The following is a 24,406-nucleotide window of genomic DNA, read 5'->3' on the forward strand; positions in this document are numbered from 1 at the left end:
GTTTCATTTGGTTCTTTTTACATACAGTGTACACTGTATCTCCCATTTCTCTATTCATTACCTTTATGTTTTTCTTTAAATCCTTGAGCATATTCAGCATATTTATTATAGCTGTTTTAGCATAATAGGAATCTGATTCTTCTGGGATGTCTACTGAATGCCCTGTGTATTAAACAAGATCTCTCTACTCCAGCTGGTGGGAACTCAATAGATTCCCAGCCCTGTGTTAGATCTATGAACTTTTTTTACTTATAGTTCCTGGTAATTGCTCTAGCCTTAAAAATTGTTCTTTGGCCTGTGGATTTTCACTCTGTGTGTGTGTGTGTGTGTGTGTGTGTGTGTGTGTGTGTGTGTATGAATTGTTATTCAGCCAAAGGCTGAAGGGTACCACTGTACACATTTCTGGAACTTTTTCTTTGAGTAGCTCCTTCGTCTCTGGTATTCTGCTCTGCAAATTCTAGTCACCCTCGTCTCCCTGAACTTTGACTGTTTCCTCAACTTAGAGTGATCTTTGGGCTCTGTCTATGTTCCCCTTCCTTGCACTGTGCTCTGAAAGCTGCCCCCCAACAACACTGAACTTCTGGAGTCAGCGTGATGGTAGGGCTTACCCTCTTTGTTTCCTCTCTCTTGGAATCATTATCTTACTCTCCTTACTGTCCAGTGTTTAAAACCCGTTTTCTATGTATATATTTTTTTATTTTATATGTTTTTCTATAGTTTTCTGTTCTTTTTTTTTACAGTAGGATGGTAATTCTGGACCCTGTTCTTTCATGTTCGGAAGCAGAAGTCCTATTTACATTATAGTGTTTTGGGTTTTTATTTGCAATATAGATGAGAAATGCAATTATTATCCAATAAAATACATTATTATTATGAACTGTACATAAATACAACTACTCTAAGTTCATTGAGAGTTAAATAAATAGGTAATCAGTATTTTATATTCTATCTATTATGTAGACATTCTTCGTATATTGTTATGTAGGTTTTAAATATGTTTTAGTAATATTTGGGGAAATTGAGTTTTTAAATATAGGCTAGGGATACATGATTATTTTTCCCATGTAAAATAATGGACTCTAGACTTCAGTTATTCAGTGTTTTCCCAGATATTTTAGATTCAGGTAAGGAGGATTTATGCATATGTATTATAGTAACCAACCATCTGGAGGCCTGTATTACCTGTGTGGCCTGCCAGGATTCCCCCAGAAGAGAATTCCCACTGAAGGTGATTTCACAGAAAAAAATTATAAACACATGAACAAATTCAGTGCTAAGAGCGGAATAATTAATTCATAGACCTAACAAATGTAGGAAATTCACATGCAAGGGACAATTAGAGCTAACTAAAGCTATTTGATAATATTAAGGAATTATTAAAAAGCTCAGGTGTGATCATTGTATTTCTTTTCTGACACTTTTATGCACATAACTTTTCTTTAGCAATATATAATGTAGATCATTCTATTTTAATACATACAGAACTTTCTGTTTTTAAACAGCTGCATAGAATTCTATTATTTTGATATCTTGTTTTTTTTTTCACATTTGATTCTCACAGCTCTTTATTTTTATTTATTTATTTATTTATTTTAGTTTTCTGTTTTTCTTTTTTTTTTATTAGTTTCAGGTGTACAAGACAAGGTAATACTTAGACGCCCACCATCTACATCCCTCACACTGTGAACCCCCTCCCCGCACCCACCATCCCTCCAACCTCACACCCAGCCATCACATCACACACATAAAATTATAGTTGGCATTCATTAATGTTTAGCTTCTGGTGTACAATGCCATGATCAGGCATCCACACCATCCCTGAGGTGGTCTCCCAAATAGGACGCATGCCCATCGGATACCCAACAAAACCCCTACAACATTATTGAATAAGTTCCCCAAATTAATTTCCAGAAAACCCTGAGGCCATCTTGCAGCCACCAGCCGCCTCCCAATCCCTTCACCTTTCCCCTTATCCCCAACCCCCCCTCCCACCCCCGCCCATCTAACAACTCTCGGTTTTTTCTTTGTGTCCTCAAAACTGTCTCTGATTAGTTCATTCACATATTCTTTTCTTTAGATTCCGCATATGAGTGAGATCATATGGTACTTGTCTTTCTCTCTGACTTATTTCACTTAACATAATGTTCTCTAGATCCATCCATGTTGTTGCAAATGATAAGATTTATTTCCATATGTTGTACTTTAATCATTACAAAGATTGATTGTATAAATAATACTTGAGTTAACAAAGTCTTTGTTATTTAGATTGTTTTTAGTTTTTCATTTGAAATTTTTAGCTTATATGTAATGCTTATAGCTTATTTATAGTCACATCCATGCTTATTTTCCTAGAATGAGTTTCTAGACATAGAATGTGGGGTCAGAGAATATGCATGTTTTAAGACTTTTGAAACACGAAACAAACACCAGTATTTACGGTGCTTTTCTTCTTGGCAATAAACTTAAAGTTTCAGGACATAAAATTAGCAGGCCTTCTTAAAAAATGAAAAACAACATATAATTAAAATGGAGAGGAAAATGTCAAGAATCCTAAGGTTTAGGTAATTTGACAAAATGAAGACAAAACAGAAACAATTACAAATTAATTAGTCACTGCATCATAATAATTAATTATATTTTATTTAGCTACAAAATAACTGAATAATATATTTGAAATGCATACGTGATTATAGTAATAGATGCAGCTGACATGAAACTTCTTTTTCTCCCAAGTGTGAAGTACAGTTCACCCAGTTTTCTGTGCTTTGCCAAAAGAATGTGTCTTTCCAGAACTTTCATAGAAAATGGACTTCTAGTACACTATGGTTAATTTTTCCTATGATTTTTCTAGATGGAAGAACTCTCTTCTTTCCAACTATCCCTGCCTGGTAGCTATTAACTGTGTTGCATGTATATCCAAATTGTATATATATATTCATTCATGTATTTTAAATAACTAGTTTAAATTGCAGTGCAATTGCACCCTATGTTTTGCATTCATTTAAGTGAATCCTGCAGTCTCAGTACTTATTCAGTGCTTGCTAGTGGATTACTTAGCTATCCCACTTAAGTGATCATGTAAATCCTCCTTTCATGTTGAGAATTGTAGGTTTTGAATACAGAAAATATTTTCATAATACCTGTATTATTGTAGTGTTATGGTTCTGACACTGTTTTCATTAAAACTTGCCATCTATAGGAATTTAGATGTGAATCATTTAAAAATCTCACTATGTCGGTGCAGAAGCTAATGTGTCTGATAGATAGGTGTGGATGGTAGGCTACTGCTTTATTGTTTAGTTTTAATATTAAAGCGTGTTTTCAGGTGCACCTTTTTTTCTTCCTGCATTTTTTCTTTCAAAATTAACGGAAAGGTATTGCTCCTGTAACAAGTTATTTATAAATTATTTTTCTTGAATTTGAAGTCATAGCTATACTATGGAGAAACTGGAAATTTGCTATTAACATAAAACATTTGGTAGCTTGCATGATTAATTGAAGGTGGAGCATTAGATTATTTTATATGAAAGTCAATTTTATTTTAACAATTTGGGTACAGACTTGCTGTACTTTTTTAATGATTCCCATATATCATGGAAATAGGGGAAACTCTTGTTTTTCATGCTTTGTCTTTGTGAGTTATTTCATTTTTTAATTCCTTTATTGTCATTGTAATAGAGTTTTGGGAGACAGGAAACAAATACCTGTGGTCCACTAGCTATGAAAGTTATTTTGTTCTTTAGATCTAATTTTAATGCAATAATTAAAACTTTCTATATAAAGTATCTGAAAATATCTTACCTGATGGCAAGCCTGTATGTTTTTTTGAACTGTACTTGGGTCTGCTATGTTCGTTCCTGTTATAGGCAAACCTCGGAGATACTACAACAGGTTTGCTTCCAAACCACCACAACACAGTGAATATTGCAATAAACTGAGTCACACAGATTTTTGCACATAAAAGTTGTGTTTACATTATACTGTAGTCTATTAAGTGTGCAATAGCATTATGTCTAAAAAAAAAATGCCCATACCTTAATTAAAAATACTTGATTGCTAAAAAATGTGAAGTATCATCTGAACCTGCAGCGAGTTATAATCTTTTTGTTGGTGGTTGCCACACATTTTCAATTTGTAAAAAATGCAATAACTGTGAAGCATTTTTTAATCAGACGATACTTCACATTTTTTTATCTGTGAAGCACAATAAAACAAGGTACACCTGTATTAAGAAACTGATACTACTTGAGGGTAAAAAGAGTCTGATGTATATAGTAAATGGGAGCCATAATAGTGGAGAGGTTAAAAGCACAGAGCTGGACTTGAGCTTTTGGTTATGAAGCAGTAGCTACCTATTGTTAGACTAACCTCCCCTCAAGAATAACTATAAAAACTGTAGGAATGAAACAGTTTGAAGGCATGAGTGAACACCCAAAACAGGTTATGAGGGGCCTACATCCAAGAGATTGAGAAAAGGCTGTCTACACATTGAGCAAAGCTTGACCTGTATGTCACAATTTTCTCCTTAAAGCAATTGTTGACTTCTAAGCTTCATGTATGCAGGATGAAACACTGAGAAATCAAGCAGAAGGCAGTTGGTAAAGTGATCTCAGATAGAAGCAAGGAAGAGCAACAGAAACAGTAAATACATGGATAAAACTCAGTGAATATTGACCATTTAATAATAATTGTGTGACCACTGGCCACAGCTACAGTGCATGGATTTTGTGTAGTACTGAGACTACGCTTCCCACCGGCTGCTCCTGGCTGACAGCGGCAGGCAGACTGAGGCAGATGGATGCATGGGACTCCTCGGATGGCTGACTTTGGGTCAAGGATTCCTGATGGCCTTGCCACGCTTTTCTTAGACAGTATGGCAGTCTAGGAAATTCCCCCCCTGCCTTTATTCCTTCTCTACTAAACCCAGGTTCAGACACAGTTTCTCTCACAGGCATTCCCCCTGATAAAGTCCTTATTCATTTAATCCCATGTTGTAGCATTTGCCTCTCAGAAGAGCCAGATGAACACAGTAGAATTAAATGTATCAGAATAGCAGAGAAGACAGAAGGCAGTAATTGGAGTGAAAGCATTGTAAGATCCTTGCATTAACTGATAAGTTGTGTAGAACTAATTTAAGGCAGACTGTAGTAAGTCAAGAAATTAATAAAATGATAAAAGAATATATAAAGAATAAGCTAATAGCATAGAAATATGATAATAAATACTTGAAAAATTCAAAAGACAGCAAGAAAAAAGAAAAAGGGACAAAGTATAGCTGGAATAAATAGAAAACTAGTAATAAAATTGTTGATTTTGTTTTATGTGGAATTTTTCTTATACGGTTTCTAGCATTCATGTCATGCTTTCAGAAAGGTCATTTTCATTGTACCAGAAATGGTTATTGACATCTTATATTTATAGTTTTATTTTGTAAATTAAAATTTTAATTCTCTGGACTTCTTCTAAAATAATGTATGAATTAGGACTCAGCTTTTTTCCCTCCACCCCTCAAATAATTTGTCAATGATATCAGCACCACTTATTAAATGAATTATCTTTGCTGAATTGAAATGCCAACCAATTTTATCAATATAAATGCCTAAGTAAACCCAAGTGTAAATTACTGGTTTGTCCAGTTTTGTTTAGAATAGTGTAAGTGTACATAGTAAGTGCTCAGTGCTTGCTTTATGAGCCAAGGAACAATATGAATTTACAATCCTGCTTTTTAAGATTTTTTATTAAAATATAGCTAACATACAATATTATACTGGTTTCAGGTGTACACAATAGTTATCCAACATTTATATACGTAAAGAAGTGACCACCATGGTAAGTCCAGCAACCATCTGACACTGTTATCACAATATTATTGACTATATTCCCTATGCTGTACATTACATCCCCATGACTTGTTCTATATCTGGGAATTTGAATCTCTTTTCCCTTTCATTCCCCTCCCCCTTAAAACTTTTCAATTACAGTTGACATTCAGTATTAGTTTATATTAATTTCAGGTGTATAGCATAGTGGTTAAACATTTATATAATTTGAGAAGTGATCCCCCGAGTAATCTAGTACCCACCTGGTACTATACATAGTTATTACCATAGTAGTGACTATTCCCTATGCTGTACTTTACATCCCCATGACTATTCTGCAACTACCAATCTGTACCTCTTACTCCCTTCACCCTCTGTCTCCAGTCCCCTCCCATCTATCACCCTGATAAATCTAATACCCATCTGACACTATACACAGTTATTACAATATTATTGACTATATTCTTTATGCTATGCCATACATCCCCATTGACTACTTTGTAGCAACTATTTGCATTTCTTAATCCCTTCCCCTTTTTTACCCACTTCCCCTCTCACCTGGCAACCATTAAAATCTTCTCTGTATCTATGAGTTTCTGTTTTGTTTGTTCATTTATTTTGTTCTTTAAGTAGATTCCATACATAGGCAAAACCACATTGCATCTGTCTTTGTCTGACATACTCCACTCTACAATACTGTTTTTTTTAAATGGTAGCACAAGTACCTCCTATTACTCTACTTTTTCAGAATTTTCCTGGTAATGTTCCTTGAATATTCATTTTTCCAGATGAATTTTACAATAATTTTTTCAGTTTGTCTCCAAAAGAATCTTTTTGGGGTTTGACTGGAATTGAATTAAAACTGTAGATTATTTTAGGAGAGAATTGACATCTAATGACCTCATTTTAGTCACATATCAGCTGGTTAATGAAGCAAAAGATTGCAGAGAGCTGTGATGGATGGATGTTAGGAAGGATGTCCATTCTGTCTGAGTTTTCAGTCTGATACCCCAAAGTTACAAGGGTTGCATAGGGAAGCAAAAGTAGTCCTAAACATAAAGATAATCCCTGATGAGCTGTCTGTTTATAAAATTAGTCCTCGTTCCAACATCTTTCCCTGCTTAACGCTACCTTTCCTCTACTGTCAGCACTTTTATTGATCAATTTCTAAATAATTATTAAATATTCAATAAAACAATACACAACACAAAATAAAATGGAAACTGAAAGTCTTGTTAAAGAATCAAGATTTCAAGAAGTCCATGAAAGTAATGTTGGATAATTGCTTAAGTCACATACAAAGCCATTGATAGACACATGAAAAATGGGGCAGAGAGTTAGACCTATTAAGAACTGAAGAAAAAACTGAGTACAATATATGACAAATTGCTTCAAAAAACGAATGTTTGACTATTAAAGAACTAACACAGGGACTTGAGAAATTTGACGAAGGCCTCAAATATTTTTGCAGTATCTTTATGATCATGCTGCAATAAAGTCGAATTCTATTACCCTTTTGTTGGAAAAATTACACTTGATTCTTTTTTGTTTTATGAATTAGCATGTTAAAATTTTAACCTAAATTTTGTTAACTGTAAGCTTATATAAATTTACTTTTATGTTTTTATTTCACTTTAAAGACTCAATCCATCATTTTCCTTCACTATTTACCATGACATTTTGATTCTCATTTTATTTATTTGTTTGTTATTTTTATTTTTGCTTTTGCCTTTTTAAAAATTTTATTTTTAAAAGATTTTTATTAAAATATAGCTAACATACAATATTATGTGTAATATTGTGTGTACATTATAGTTATTCAACAATACCTACCTGGCACTACACAGAGTTATTACCCCATTATTTTGATTCTCATTTTAAATGTATTGCTTTAAGTGGCTATTTGCTGGTACCAGTTTTTTTCTGATAATAAGAATTTATTGTGTTTATCCAAAGGAAAGCTTTTAAACCTATTCTGAAACTTCAGGAAAGATCCTTTTTGAATTGTTAACTGTGGTTACCTCAGTTGAAATTGGATCAGGGGACTTTCACTTCTTTATATTCACAGATCTACATATCTATGTCTATGTCATTGTCTGTCTGTCTGTCTGCCCATCTCTCTTTCTCTTTGTTGCTTAGAACAGTGCCTGGCATTAAAAGGCCCTCAATAAATATTTATTGAACAAATGAGAGGTAAACAGGGAAAAATCCCATTCTCGTATTTAGAGAATTTGTAGACAAAGGAGCAAGAATGCTTATAGACAGAGAGGAAAAGGTCATTTCAGTTAAGTTTAGTAGTAAGTTTTCATTTGAAGGTGTTTTAATTTGACTCAGGAGGAACGGAGAGTCATAAATTTTGGAGAAGAGAATTATGTCATGTGAGAAGGTGTTTTAGCTACTTTTAGAGAACTGCATTGTATAGGAGAAAGGTTATTCATCTTGTCATGAGGAAGTTAGATCGCAAACTACATCTTTGACTAGAGATATGTATAAAAGGAGCAGACGTGTCTGAAGGCATGATAAGCTTTTTATATTTTTTGTAGAAATGCCTTCCAAATAGGGAATTCTGAGGCTCTCTGTAACCATGGACATGTTGTGTTTGCTAAAGAGATAAAATAGATTATTTTCTATTTTTCTAAAAAAACCTCCTTAAAATTTCACACTTTACATATAAAAGCATAAAACAATATGATACCATCTATTTTCATCACATACAATAAACATTTAGATTTTGAAAGTGGTCCAGCAGAATTACATACATAGAAATTCGATGAACGATTGTGTTTTGTCTCCTTCACTCCCACTCAGGTTACAATTCATACTTTCATATAAGAGTATTAATTTCAGGCACAGAAATTATTACAGAAAAAATAATTTGTTATTTTGTAAAGAACATCTTGAATAAATAGTATGGGAAACTAAGCACAATATTCTCTTAATAGTTTGTTGCCAGAATGGATATACTCAGTTTATAGTTACTGATATTGTTGGCTCATTGTTACTTAAATATACCTTAAAATATTTTGTAAGGACAATGAGATAGTGTATGTTTTTGCATATTGATTCCTTTTTGTTAGAAAGTTACATAGATTTTTACCTGTTTTAATGGTTTTAAGACTTTGTATATTTTATATTAAAAAATATCTTGCAACAGTGGAATGTATCCAATCTAATAGTTATGATACAAGGTGTGTTTACAGTCTCTTAATTTATTCCTAGACCAGTATCTCATGTTGCATATTATCAGTAGAGAAAGCAGTTTATATTTGCAGGATACCAATCTGCAAATTCATACATATTTGATGGTTTTAAAAATTATTTCCCTAGGAAACATCACTTTTGAAATAATGATGGAAATTCTCCGAGATAAACCAAGTGGCATTAATATGGAGGGAGAATTCCTGACCACTGCTAGCATGGTTTCTATTTTACCTCAAGACTCCAGCCTTCCTTGCATTCACTTCTTTACAGGGACTCCTGATCCTGAGAGGTAAAGTCACAAAATACTATAAACCAGCAAGGGGTCACAGGGGGGAGGATAAAGTCATTAGTCTGTTGATGATTTTGTCAAGATAAATTTTGTTACACAAATATGAAAATAATTTTTGGACGCATTTTCTGCTCAGGTTTTTTTCTGCCATTTCCATATGAGCATCACTGCCATAACTATTCTCATTTTTATGGGAAAAATATGTTAATAGTTTTCTTGTCATCCCTATTCCTTCTTTTCCCAAGTATATTTAACATGGTCAAGAAAAGAAAGTAGATAGGTTATCTTAAGCAAATTTCAGTATTACAATATTAGATGATTAATAATAGGATTTATAATAAGATTTAGATGGCGATTTATGTACTCATTTAGAAAATACATCCATGTAAAACTTAAAATATCAAGAGTTCAAGTTTAGTAGGATTTGTATAGACTTTTGATTTACGTCATTAATATCTCTCAAAAACCTTTAAGCACGTTACATTTAGAAATGATCTTATATTCACTATCTCGTAGTGTTACAGTCTCTCATGTTATTAAAGATATTTTCCAGAAAATGGAATGGAACCTGTGAAACCCTTATTAAAACTGCTGCTGATTTTCATCCCAAATTCAAATCCTCAATTCATAATATTAAGGATTGTTCTTTCCCTCCAAGTGTGGAGTTTGCAGTAGAAAATGATGAACTAAAATTTCATTTGAAAGTATTTACATTCCAGGCCCCTTGTTAGGTCCATGGGAATACAAGGCTAAATAAAGTATGGTAAAGTATGGTAAAGGAGATCCCAGTGTATGTGGGAAGACAGGCATGGCTATAGCCAGTAAGACAGGAATGCATTAGTATGTAACAAATTAATAGAAATTTCTAATTAGAGGGAACCTTAGAAGATTTAGAATAATGCTGAATATTTTTATATCCTCACAGGCCAATTTAATAAAATATTTTCTTCTAGATCTGTTTTTAAGCCTTTCATATTTGTACCAAATATTTCACAACTGTTGGACACCACTTCACCAACATTTGAATTTGAAGATGCAGTTAAAAAGAAGCCACATATTAAGATTAAGCCTGACAGAAGACACCCACTCTACCAAGAGCATCAACAGGCATTGGAAGCAATAGATAATAAGGAGGTAAGATTAGATTATACACTCCGTTTTATGATTAAGAATAGTTTAAAAATGTGATTCAATCTGTTTTTGAACTTTGGAATTTCAGCTTTCTTTCCTTCCTTCACATACAAATAGGTTTAAAAATACCATGTTTCCCCGAAAATGAGACTGGGTCTTATATTAATTTTTGCTCCATTAGGGCTTATTTTCAGGGGATGTCTTATTTTTTCATGTACAACAATCTACATTTATTCAAATACAGTCATGTTATCTTCTTCTGGAATATTGTCATAACGTACTAAATGTGTCCGTCTGGCTGAGATTTTAACTGGGGCTTATTTTCCGAGTAGGTCTTATTTTCGGGGAAACACGGTAATTTAGATGCTTAGACTGTAGTAGAGCTGTGTTATTTTTTACCTTCGATTAAAAATAATAGTTAAGAATGTGTTGTGAAGAATGGGGAATATAATCAATAACGTTGTAAAGATCATGTAGGGTTCCAGGTGGGCACTGGCCTTATTACTACACTACTTATCACTACATAGACTGTGTAGAGGCCTGACCAACGTGCTGTACACCTGAAGAGCTGAAGTAGAATAATATTGAATGTCAACTATAATTTTATATATATATATATATGAAGGTCAGATAATTAAGTTTGCAAACTCATCCTAGGAAAAGTGCTACACACCTCATTGCTGAATATCACTAGGGTCACCTTCGAAGTGCTCCCCTTGGGAAGCTATACACCGACACCAGTGCCTAGTCCACCCTTCAAAGCAAGTTTGGAACTCTTTTTCTGGAATGGCCATCAGAGCTGTCGTATTACCCTTGATGTCCTGAATGGCATCAAAATGTCTTCCTTTCAATATTCCCTTTATCTTTGGGTAAAGAAGGAAGTCACTGGGGGCCAGATCAGGTGAGTAAGGAGGGTGTTCCAATACAGTGATTTGTTTACTGGCTAAAAATTCCCTCAGACAGTGCCATGTGAGCTGGTGCATTGTCGTGAGGCAAGAGCTATGAATTGTTGGCGAAAAGTTCAGGTCATCTATCTTTTTCATGCAGCCTTTTCAGCACTTCCAGATAGTAAACTTAGTTAACTGTTTGTCCAGTTGGTACAAATTCATAATGAATAATCCTTCTGGTAACAAAAAAATGTTAGCAACATTGTTGCAACAAGTTCGCGAACTTAATTGGCAGACCTTGTGTGTGTGTGTATGTGTATAATTGGCAGACCTTGTGTGTGTGTGTATGTGTATGATATAGTCACGGGATGTAAAGTACAGCACAGGGAAGATAAGCAGTGGTATTGTAACAGCTATATACGATGTCAGATGGGTAGTAGACTGGGGGTGGTTATCACTTTGTGAGGGGTGTAAATGTCTAACTATTACGTTGCTTTGTATACCTGAAACTAACATAAAAAAGAGAATGTGTTGTGAATCTTTTATTAAAGAAATGTAGTATATTAAACGTAATATCGATAGCTACTTATTGAGCACTTATTATACACCAAACACCATGGTACTATTACATGGAATATTTCTCCACCCTCATAGTGCTTATGCTTAAAACAGAGAAGTCTGTCTAGACCTCCTGTGTGCTATGAATTCTTGACATGCTGTTGCTTTATCTGGGACCAGTTTGTTTTCACTTCAGACCTCCAGTGTAAACACGTTTTTGTAGCCTGTTGGCATAGAGTAAGAGGCAAGTGTTTGTTCTAGGAGTCCACTAATCTCTTGGGGCCAAAGGTATCCTCCACTCCCTGGGCTTACTTGCTTTATTATCCCCCAGATTCAGCACAGCACTGTGAAACTCAATGAGCCCTCTGGTTTGTCTTGCCTTTGCTCTAGTTCCTCAGTGACATTTCAAAATCATTTGCTCCAGAGGGATTTTCCCTCGCTCCTCCTCCCTGAGCCGCCATCACATGCCCCAATTGCTTATAAGTTCTCTGGAATTGTCAGCTTCCTTTTACCCCTCAATACTGCTTCCAGCAGGTGGGTTTTGTAGGCTTATTATTAAATGTATGTTAAACTAAATTGCTGATTAAAATTTTCCTAAGTAATATTGAAATAAAATATTGAAAACTGTTACCATTTTAGGCTTTATTTAATAAGTATTAAATATTGATTGACAACATAAAGTAGTAGAAGGACAATAGAATTTGAATATAGAAGTGAATAAAGATTTGGATTCCAGTCCTCACTCTCTAAATCACTACTTTTGTGTCTTAGGGCGAGTCTGTCCTACTGGTAGTTTTAATGTACATTTCTTTTTTTTTCCAATTATTTTATTTTTTAAAAAGATTTTTCTTAAAATATAGCTAGCATACAACATTATATTAGTAGCTATTGCCATTTTATTATTCACAATTTTGATATTTTTTTTCCCCATCTTAAAGAAGTCCCTCTAATATTCCTTGTAATACTGGTTTGGTGGTGATGAACTCCTTTAGCTTTTTCTTGTCTGGGAACCTCTTTATTTGTCCTTCGATTCTAAATGATAGCTTTGCTGGGAATAAGAATCTTGGTTGTAGGTCCTTGCTTTTCATCATGTTGAATATTTTGTGCAAATCCTTTCTGGCCTGTGGAGTTTCTGTTGAGAAATCAGCTGACAATCTTATGGGTTGTCCTTATAAGTTACTAGTTGCCTTTCTTTGCTGCTTTTAGGATTCTCTCTTTTGTCTTTAACCTTTGCAATTCTAATCATAATGTGTCTTGGTGTGGGCCTATTTAGGTTTGTCTTGTTTGGGACTCTCTGTACTTCCTGGACTTGTATATCTATTTCCTTCACCAAGTTAGGAAAGTTTTCAGTCATTATTTCTTCAAATAGGTTCTCAATCCCTTGCTTTCTCTTTTCTCCTTCTGGTACCCCAATGATGCAAATGTTGTTACGCTTGATGTCCCAGAGGTCTCTTAAACTGTCCTTATTTTACTGGATTCTTCTTTTTGCTGTTTTCTGTTACCTTGTCTTCCAAATCACTGATTCAATCTTCTGCTTCATCTAGTCTGCTGGTGATTTCTTCTGGTACATTCTTCATTTCAGTTATTGTATTCTTCACTTCTGACTGGTTCTTTTTTGTGGTTTCTATGTCTTTTGTTTATGCCTGCTTTCTCTTTGTTGAAGTTCTAAGTTCCTTGAGCATCCTTGTAATCATTGTTTTAACTCTGTATCTAGTAGGTTGCTTGCCTCCATTTTGTTTAGTTCTGTTTCTGGATTTTTCTCCTGTTCTTTCATTTGGGACATATTTCTTTGTTTCATCATTTTAGCTGCTTCTCTGTTTGTTTTTCTGTATTAGGTAGATCTGCTACATTTACCAGTCTTGGCTGGGTGGCCTTATGCAGGAGGTGCCCTGTGGGGCCCAGTGCCACAGTCTCCCTGGTTTTCTATTCCAAGTGCTCCAGGAGTGTCCCTTGTGTGTATTGTGTGTACCTTCCTGTTATATCGTGTTTCCTCGAAAATAACACCGGGTCTTAAATTAATTATTGCTCCAAAAGACGCATTAGGGCTTATGTTCAGGAAATGTCATCCTGAAATATCATGCTAGGGCTTATTTTCCAGTTAGGTTTTATTTTCAGGGAAACATGGTAGATTGAGCCTTGGTTGCTATCGGCACATCATTGGGTGGGAATTACCTTCAGGCTGATTGGCTGTGGGGTTTGGCCACACCCACAGCTTACAGGCTGCTGTGCAGGGGGCTTGCCCCACTGAGTGGGATTTGTCCCAGCTGGCTCTGGTGCCTGTTGAAACTGCCCTTTGGGTGTGCTGCTGTGGTCTGTAGCCAACTCCAAGTATGTTGGTCCTGGGGCCTCTTGCAAGGGCCTCTGGTGCCAGCCCAGGTCACCTACTGCCTATGTTCGGCCAGGGACTACCTGGTAGGAGCTATAAAGCGATTTCCAGTTGTTTGCTACCTGTGCTAACCCTGGAGGTGTGTGTGAGAGGCCACACTGCAAACCGAGGACATCTGTCACCAGTACCAGGCGTGGGGTAGCTTGGCAAAATGCCAGGACACCCTGAAGCCTGCCCCACCTGCCAGTTCCCATAAGGTTCAGCCACTGATAAAGCCTCATGCACTATGCATGTTGGGTGAGGCAGGTCTCAGGTCACTCAGGGGAAGAATTGTGGTCACCAGGTGAATGTAAATTCTGGTTTAGTGCCAGTGCTGAGCCACGAATGACTCAGCAAAAGTTTCAGAGCACACTAAGGCCAGTCATCGCCCACCTGGGGCTGTTGGATTCTTGAGAGTTTTCTAAGAAAGAGTGCAATGTGGGCTGGCCTGGCTGCTTGCAGAGAAAGTGCGATGGGAGTTGAGGAGTGGGGTGGGATCACGGTGAATCAGCAGGGCGCAGCTTCGGAGTTCTCCAGACCAATCAAATTCAGATTTAGTCGTAAGCGTAGGGGGAGGGCTCAACACAGGAAAGATGGCACTAGCCTGCAGGCTGCATGGAAGGAGGACCTCTCAGGGAAAATGCCGACTGTCCTCCATCCCTCATTTTGAAGTCACAGAACTCAGTCTGTCCCTTTGTCTCCAATACCCCGAGTTACTGTCTCTTTGCTGGAGCCTGGGAATGAGAGTCTGTGCACAGGCCCTTTAATAGGATGCCTGGGTTTCCCACCACCTTCCATCCCAGCCACGTGGCTGTATGTTTTTCACACAGCCAGATGTTGTTGGGGCTCCTCTTCTCCGCACCAGTACTCTGGGCTGGGGCGGCTAGTGGGCTGGAGTCCCTTGCTCTATTGGGGGGAACCCTCACAGCCAAGATATCCCTCCTGGTTCTCAACCACCACACAGAGGTTTGGGACTCATTTCCCCGTCTCTGCCCCTAGTACCAGTCTTGACGTGGCTTCTTCTTTATATCCTTCTAAAACTTCTGTTTAGTCAGACTTCAGATGATTCTCTAGGTTGATTGTTCTGTAATTTAGTTGTAATTTTAATTTGTAATTTTAATTTGTTCACAGAAGGAGGCAGGCACAGTGTTTACTCAGCCATCTTGGATCTCTAATTTACATTTCTTGATTACTAATGAGGTTTAAATTCTTTTCATGTTTATTGGCCATTAGTATTTCCTTTTAAAAGACTTGTTTATTCTTTTCCTTCGCCTATTTTTCCGTTGCTTCTTGGTTGTTTTTTCTTTTGCCTCAAAGAGGCAATATAAGTGAATATTGTCTATATCATATTTCAAATTTTTAATCTCAGTTAATTTGACTGTGTCAGACAAAAATTTTATATTTAGTCAATTATATTTGTTAGTCCTTTCCTAACAAATATAAGTCCTAAGTTATCTCGATTTCATGCTTCAAAAGGCTTGCCTCACTGCAAAATATTTTCTTCCAGTATGTATATGTTTGAAAAAATACTTAGTTCTTTAATTCAACTGGAATTTATTTTTGTGTATGCTATCAAGTAGAGATTCTAACTTTGTTTTCTAAAGAGGTGACCAATTATTCCAATACCCTTTATAGACAAAATATATATTTTTCCTCCATTGATATGAAATGCAGTTTCTTCAGAAAATATGTCATATTGAAGTCCATGTTAAGGTTAAGATTCTTTGTTTTGTGGAGTTCTGCCCCATAGTGGCTTAAATTTTAAAAATTATGCACACTTTCTAGTAACTTCTTAGTATCTTTTAGTTTCTCTTTCCCTTGAACATTACAGTTTTAGTTTCTTTGTCTAATCTGATAACATTGTTTTAAAATGTAGAAGATCCAAAATCATAAAAATATCTCAGCCTCAATTTTCAGCCGCCTTCCCCATACATAAATAATACAAGATTTTCAATTGTCCTGTTGTCTTTTAGGTTTCTTGCTTATAGACTAATCCTACATAATCATTCTTATCTTTTTATATCTAAAAAGTATCTAAAAAATTACTTAACAATTTGTATTGGGTTTTAACAATTCAGATTGGGTTAATATATTAACTCAATCTAAAGAAATAATTTTTCTGAAAGAATTGCATTCGTTCCATATCTAAAGAATGCGGGGAGGGGGCGGGGAACCAAACCAGAAGTAGAAACCTGAATGAACAAACCTTGTCTGTAGAGATTGGCTGAGATTTGGTTAGATTTGTGTGTGTGTTTGTGTGTTTATTTTTGCTTTTTCAATTGTTTAGGAAAAAGCCAAAACAATGTTGGACAACATGACGAAATTGGAGAAAGAACTATTCAAAGAGATGGAATCAATCCTTCAAAACAAGCATCTTGATGTGGATAAATGTGTTAATCTTTTTCCTCAGTGTGCAAAAGATGAAATTAGGATTTACAAGTCAAATATTAGTTCTTAATGATCATGTAAATGGTCAGCAATCTCCTTCAAAGTCAGAATCAGTCACCTTGGTAAATGATATAACCCTAGTTGTGAACAGATATGATTATTCTTTAATAGCATTCAAGTTATAGCTTGACTGTTAAAACTACATATAATTGCTGAAATGGTGAGAAAAAACATGTTGGAATTGGACACATACATCATGGGAGAACCAGGTGTTAGTTACATCAGGTACCGACCAGTGTTACTTTGTTTTTAGCTACAATAACTTTTTAAATATCACAATAATTAAATATTTAATTCTGCATAAAGCATGAAATAATTATAATAATGCATGGATTTATGTTTATTGTAATTATGTATTGTCCTCAAATAATTTTCTCAATTATAACAAGAAAGCACATTTTTCATTAGTAATGAAAAATATTCTCACATAGTGAACTTTTTTGTGCTTTATGCAAGTACTAACTGCTTTAACAAAATTTTCTAGATTTACGTTATATTATTACAGTGAATTAATTCTGCAGATGTACTTTTATTAAATTCAAACATGCTCTTTGTCAAGACTTGGCTGACCAGTGAGCCTTTAGCTCTAAGTATCTAGCAGTTTTTTGGCCATGCCCCTAATAGGCCTTTATGTTAATATTTTAGAAGAGCTTGTCTGGGATATTAGGAAATGGGATAAGGGAACCAAGATCTTAGGAGATACCATTTCTGTGTCTCAAATTGCTGTTTTGAATTTCTGTGTTGCTTTTTCAGTTCCTTGAAAGTGCCCATTCCTTCATCATGTCTGTACTGAGTACTCTTTGCCTGCACCTTTCATCTCATTTGTTCCTCTTTATGTAAGTAGGTAGCTTCATCCTTTACAGTACTGCTGATACGACTCTCAGGGAAGTTCTCCCCACGCCACATTGTCAAGTTATTTGTTACATATGCTCAGAGCCACACGTAATCCTGATCACAAGTGTAATTATATGTTTTACATCTGTCTCTCACAGTAGAATTGAAGCTTTATAAGGCTAGGAACCATATTTGTTTCTATTATTGTATCCGCAGTATTCAACATTGTGTCTGGCACAAGCTTTGATACTCAAGCTAGATAAATATTTTGTTAAATGAACATTCAGGTACTGATGTAAAGAATTTACACAGTCCCCTTCTCTACCTGTAAAGTTAAGGAAATTAGATAGACAATCTATCTGTACAACTTGGTAGCCTTTGGCAAGTCTCAGGTCAATCTGTTGCCTTTTTCCTTATTCAAAATGGGAATAACTACCCCAATAAAGACAAGGATTATTATAAGGACATGTAAATTAATTTATAAAACAGTTTGGGAGACTTTCATTCTACAAATCCAATATTGTATTTGGGCTTTGGTACTTTGTGGGTAATTAACGCCTTGTGGTATATATTAGAAAATTTAAGATTTTTCTTAAATTTCATGTTTCTTAAGAGTAAAAACTGTAGTAGCTGAAATTAAGCTTTTTTTTGTTTTTGGTCAACCTTTAAGTGATGTGATTTAATATTTACAATTCTGTAATAAAGCGAGGAAATAATCTAATAAACTGAGTTATTTTAGAGAAAGCTAGTTTGTTTGATATTTGATGAAAACATCATTTAGTATATTAATCTTCAACCAAAAATTTTTTCCCTAGAAATAATTACACAGCCTAGAATTTTGGCAATTTAGTGCCTACTTGTAAAATTTGCCAAAAACAGGTTCCATAGAGTGAATGTAAATTACTTTTATCATACCAATTGTAGAAATTTATCATCTCCTCTTTTCCTGAAGAATGGTCATAACATTTCTGATCTTGAACTGTAATTCCAACCATCACGCATCACTTGACTACCTATGTCCATGGTCTACAGTAATATATTTTATATGATATGAAATATGAAGGGACAAAAACCAAGAGCTGTACTCTGCTGCATAGAAAATATGTTAAATAATAGTTGTACATTCTTTTGGCTTTTAGAAACTTACTGATCATTAACTGTTATTGTTAAAATGCCAAGCACACTTTACCTTATTCTAAAAATACTGAAGTTTAAGCTCAAACTAGGATGGGATTACTCACTGAGAACAAAGAAAAGAACAATTGATCATGCTGAAGATTAGTAGATTTTAAACAAAATTGGATCAGATAGTTTTCCCAGCAGTGACCCTGCATATTAAACATGTGAAAAGGACTCTACTGATAATGTCATATTGAGTCATTAACAAATAGTGTTTACTGAGTGCATAATTGGGCAAGGCCCTGTGTTCATAGATCCTATAGGGTAATGAAGAATAGAATGATCTCAGGAGACCCCTGTAAGAAAACACTGAAAACTTACATGAAAGACTTCTATGATGGCTTCTGCATTATTCACATTACTCATAGAAAAGATGTGGCAATGCAAGTTAAAATAGGTGTTTTATTGAGAAACTTGCTTTGTCAGTGAAAGAGTAAAAGTTACAAATATTTTCATTTAATAAAATTAGCATATCCTTAATCCTAAAAACATCTCTTAAAAGCCTTCATTATCTGAAACAACAGATCATTCTGACCCAGTGTTTTAACGTCTCCCATGAAAAAAGATGCTGCTGATGCTGTTTGTGCAGTAACAGAACACGTGTAGTATGACTTATTCACAAACACAACAAATTCTCCGCTTATGTTTGAGTTGCCTGCATGCATGTGAATTATCTCCATTACTGTAGCTATAAGTCTCCTGGCACACCGACGAGGCTTTATGCTTACTCCTGAGCATTCTGAGAGTTACACATATGAGAGTGGTCATTTTTTTAAAAAGTTCTACAGCAAGACAGTTCTGCTGAAAAACATCCCCATTCCCTACTCATAACTCATAACTTAAAATAGGTATAGGTTAATACTACACACTAAAGTATAATTTACAGGCATACCTTGTTTTATTGTGCTTCATTTTATTGCACGTCGCAGATACTGTGTTTTTTACATATTGAAGGTTAAGACCCTCCACCAACAGAAAGGTTACGACTCACTAGAGGCTCAAATGATGGTTAGTATTTTTTGACCATAAAGTTGTTTTTCATGAAGGTATGTGCATTGTTTTTTCATACATAATGCTGTTGTACATTTTAACAGTATATTGTAAGTATACCTTTTTTTTTTGTAAGCGTAACTTTTATATGCACTGGGAAACCGAAAATTTGTGTGATTCACTTTATTGTAGAAATCTAGAACTGAACTCACAATATCGCCAAGGTATGCCTGTACTTGTTAAATATACTAGGCTCCTATACAGGTTTAAAAAATTACATATTAAAAGGGCAATGATTTAACCCTATAAATTATTTTCTAAATGACTTTTACATATGAGAAACTAAAAGTGTGGATAAATAAATATTTGAAACATGTTTTAAATAAGTTAAACCAAAACTGACACCTACTATTTAAGTAGAGGTTCAAAGGTCATGTGGCTAGATCTCTCTTTACTGAAGAAGATAAAGCTTGTCTGAGGGCAACATTTAGTAATTTTTAAATTTACAGAGTTTTATACATGGACACCTAACAAAGGTTAAATTCTAAATGCAAAAGATGTTAGGATTAGAATTTTAAAATTCTTGGCTTGAAATATATAGTTTTTTTCTTCTTTTTCACTGCAAGGAATAAGGTAATAGGGTTATCCTTCTGCACTGTGGTACTTTGTGCAAACAGAAATGATGCCTCACACGGCAATAACTGTTGACAAAATTTAAATGAATCTGTTCTAGTTACTATTTTTAGTACAAAAGTTAACGATTAGACTACTCTTCCGTTGGTGGATTTTGGAGAAGATAAGATTTATGGAAGTTCTTATTCCCCTTCTAGTGGTACAGATTAGTACTTTGGATAGAAAAGCAAGAAAAGATGAATCTTAAAAATATACTACTTTTAAGTTTTAATGAGTATTATTTGTCAAGGAAATAGGAAAAATAGCATTAGAAGGTCTCTTATTAGAATCATTAGTATTCTTTTTTAGGAAGTGCTATCAGTAAGTGCAAAGTTGTCATAATTAAAGGTCCATGTCCTGCCAGCAATATACCTGCCCCGTTTGGCAATTTAAAGGAATAGTAAATTGGATATTGATTTTGAAATTATAGCAAACAGTTGCAGGAAGCAATGTTTTTAAATGTTGGCATAGTTATTAACATTTAATATTGAGTAGTTATATTCATTCAGAACTTCTAAATTTTGATTTTTTTCTTTTTTCCTATGTCAGTTTCCTGTGTGTTTTGCATACACATAAAATCACAGAACGTTAGCATGGGGTAGGAACACATCTTATCAAATTTTACAGAACAGGCACCTGAGGCTCAGAGAGGTTGTGATTTGCCCAAGGTCACACAGTTAATAAGTAACAGATCTAGGGCTAGAATATGACTCCATGTGGTGTTCTCTCCTTCATAATTTAGGTCTTAGGGGATAGGGATGAATGCTCAATTTCTTTATATCTTTCCTGCTGGGGAGTGGTTGCATAAATAGCAGGAGGGCTATGTTCAGGACTCTTTTGAAGAAATCTGTAAAACAAGTACTCATCCCGAAATTCATAGTCGTTGGTGATATGTTGGATGACTCCCCCTTGCACCAGTCTATCTCCATATATCACAGCTTCACCACGGTCGGAGGCAAGGCCAACTTCAATTAGCCAGTTCACCAGGTCACAGCCACAGAAGGTCCCAGCAGAACTCTTTGTACCACACCTGTATGTCAAAGGAATGATTCACCCATATGTTCTGTAAACCTGGTATCAGCACTGCATGATAGAAGACAAGCAAGGAAAAATAGAAGGAGACAGGGAAAGACAGCATGATAGTTAAGAGTGTGGCAGGATGAAACTATTCTGAATATAAAGGGTTGAACTCACCTGACCCTAGAAAGACCCACTGGAGACAGAAAATCTGCCAATAATATACTTATGAAAACGGAAATGCTTAAATCAAAAAATGAATCATAATGTAAATTCATCTACAAAGAAATATTCTTTTTATATTAGATGGCCTTTTATGATCAGATCCATTCTGTAGACAGCTGAGTATTATATATTTTATAAATTATACTCATAAGTAATTTGTCTCAGGAACATTAATATTTTTTACAAGTTCTTAAGAAGTGACTATTTTTACTAAACTACTCAAATCAAACTTTATATTTTTCTGCTTATCACAGTGCCCACAAGTAGCCTTTCTTCTTGCCTTCAGCAGCCAAGACAATATTAATGATTTGTTTGTCAGGAATTTGCTGCATTAGGAAGGAAGGAAAGAATAAGTGAGATCTATCTTGTTACAAATCTAAGGTTTTTAAAATGTACTTCGATTATAAATCTACTTCTTAATTATTTAAAATTTGTCTTCCTAATGCAAATGTGGGGAGCCACAGGTATAAACAAATTAACAAGGGAAAGAGAAATGTAAAAACCAACAACAAATGATTCTGTACCGTTTCATAAATATGCAACAGACAACATGAATCTGTCCAAAAGCATCAGTCAAGCTGTAAAACCTAAAGTGCTTAAAAATAGGAAACTGTGGATGAAAATCAAGATGAAATGAGAAACAGGTGACAAAAATTTTAAAACATTTAACCACAAATGAGAATATATATTAGATGTGCATATAAAAATTAGAAAAGCGGTTAATAGACATAAAAATTTTTCTCAAGTACATAAAAATTACAATATATTAACATCAGTATTTTACTTAGTAATAAGATATCTTTATTCATGCTTTTTAACTACAGATGTCACTTTCAACGGAAGCCTAAATATTACAACCTGAGTCTGAGCCTTCTTCCTGCTTGCTGATTATTATTTTATAGCCCAACACCTTCTATCCGACACCAGCGGAATAATATTTGCTTCTTGATGCCTGATCAGGCAGCTACAACCACAGCCCACGGAGTTGTACAAAGAGACAGAGAACGTGCCGCTGTGCAGGCTGCAGAGCAGTGTGCCACCAGCCAGTGCCCCTTCAGCCACCTGGGACCCAGGCAGCTCCTGACAGTCGGCAATCACAGTGGGCCTGGAGGAGCCAACATGGAGTTCCCTTTTTTAATTTTAAAAAGCAGTTTTAAATTGTTGAAACTATCCATAGATGGTTCTTTGAAATAATTGAGTTTAGCCCTTTAAAGGTGGAAAATTAACATTTCTTCATAGTTTACCATTTCCAGAAACAGGCCTAGGTCCATCATAGATTTTGTCATCTAATTCGAACAACCCTGAGATCCAGATATTTTAAAGAAGAGGAAAACTAAGGTTTGGAGAATTGAACTTGCCCAATGTCACATAGCTAATACGCGGCAGATTCAGGAGGTGAGTTCTAGTATTAGTCCTCACCTGTGAGTCCCCTTTCCACTAGCTATACCAGACTATCTTCTGGTTATAATGAAATATAGTGGCATAATATATGTAAATAAATCATCCTAAATGATCATTTTCAAATTGTTAGTTACAGACATCAAAGTATTTGGTTCTTTATGTTTTGTTTTGTTTTCTCTTTCATGACAACCAAAAATATTGGCACTATAACATTTGTTTTTTGATTTCCTGCTGCATACTCTATACCTTGAGGATTAGAAGAATAAATACGATGTCACAGACTGAAGATTATGACTTGAGGTGAAAAATAAGCAGCAGAATTAATCAAGAGACAGAAACTTCATTTCATTTTCTTGACCATATCATTAGCAATATGAAATAATATACCACTAGGAGATGGGGAATATAAAATCACTTCTAAATCTAAATGTATCTCAAAATTTTATGAGAAACATTAACAGCCACCATGAAATGTGAATGTTAATATTCTACTACACTTTGGTTCATTCTCAAGTTTTCACATTTTATATGGAAATTGGAAGTTCTATGACATTTAAAAATACTGTTTCCCTGAAAATAAGACCTCACTGGACCATCAGCTCTAATGTATCTTTTGGAGCAAAAATTAATATTATTTTAACATAAGACCGGGTCTCATATAATATAAGACCAGGTATACTATACTATACTATAATAATATAATAAATACCCGGTCTTATATAAGACTGGGTCTTATATTAATCTTTGCTCCAAAAGACACATTAGAGCTGATGGTCTGGCTAGGTCTTATTTTCCGGGAAACACAGTATAAAAATCAAAGTGATATGGCTCTTATATATGCTGTTTCTTATACTATAAACTGACCTACAGCTATTTTAACTTTTACATGTATGCGTGTTATTAAAAAGAACAATCATGTAGTTAGTCACAACCACGTTACTTAACCTGTTACAAACCAAAATTAATCATCTAAAATATAGTTATCTGGAACCTATACTTACCTTCTTTCTTTGACTATATTTCGGATACAGAGGTCACGGTGATAATGGATAAATTGTTGACAGGTCATTTTTATTTCCTCAGGAACAGGAGAATCCCTGTTTTCTGCTGTTTCTTTATTGTTCCATAGGAATTCAAGTCTGAAACCAAAATTTAAGGAGGCTGTTTTGAAGGAAAGAAAAGCACTGAGAGAGAACCCTTCCTGCTTATTACCCCATCAACATGGCTGTTCCTAAGCTGTCATTTACCAAAGCTGTCATCTACAACGCAGACATCATTAGTGTCTGAAGCAGAAACATGCTTAGCTGGCATTTGGTTTCCTATTCAAAGCAGGCTAGGGTGGGGGTGAGGTGGGGTGGAGTGGAGGGCTTGAATATTTTGTAAAATACCC

At 35.0% G+C, this 24,406-nt stretch overlaps 2 protein-coding genes across 6 annotated transcripts in view; one reads left to right on the top strand and one right to left on the bottom strand.

Moving 5' to 3' along the window:
- The window catches only part of SCRN3 (secernin 3), a 32,053-nt gene extending 8,045 nt beyond the window's left edge, over positions 1-24,008 (top strand). The window contains exons 6-8 of one of the 3 annotated variants that reach the window (XM_081052381.1): positions 9,147-9,309; positions 10,263-10,443; positions 16,538-19,114. In XM_081052381.1, the coding sequence (XP_080908507.1) occupies positions 9,147-9,309; positions 10,263-10,443; positions 16,538-16,708 (515 nt within the window). In that variant the 3' untranslated portion in view covers positions 16,709-19,114. Of the gene's footprint in view, positions 1-9,146; positions 9,310-10,262; positions 10,444-16,537; positions 19,115-22,439 lie in introns of those variants that run through there. The other 2 variants (XM_081052383.1, XM_081052382.1) reach the window with 2 other exon arrangements.
- The window catches only part of GPR155 (G protein-coupled receptor 155), a 40,392-nt gene continuing 35,081 nt past the window's right edge, over positions 19,096-24,406 (bottom strand). For all 3 annotated transcript variants that reach the window (XM_081052377.1, XM_081052379.1, XM_081052378.1), the window contains 2 exons: positions 24,018-24,155; positions 19,096-21,403 (listed from right to left, as the gene is read on the bottom strand). In XM_081052377.1, the coding sequence (XP_080908503.1) occupies positions 21,112-21,403; positions 24,018-24,155 (430 nt within the window). In that variant the 3' untranslated portion in view covers positions 19,096-21,111. The remainder of the gene's footprint in view (positions 21,404-24,017; positions 24,156-24,406) is intronic.

Source organism: Rhinolophus hipposideros (genome assembly GCF_964194185.1).
Source record: "Rhinolophus hipposideros genome assembly, chromosome: 6".
NCBI classification, from domain to species: Eukaryota; Metazoa; Chordata; class Mammalia; order Chiroptera; family Rhinolophidae; genus Rhinolophus; species Rhinolophus hipposideros.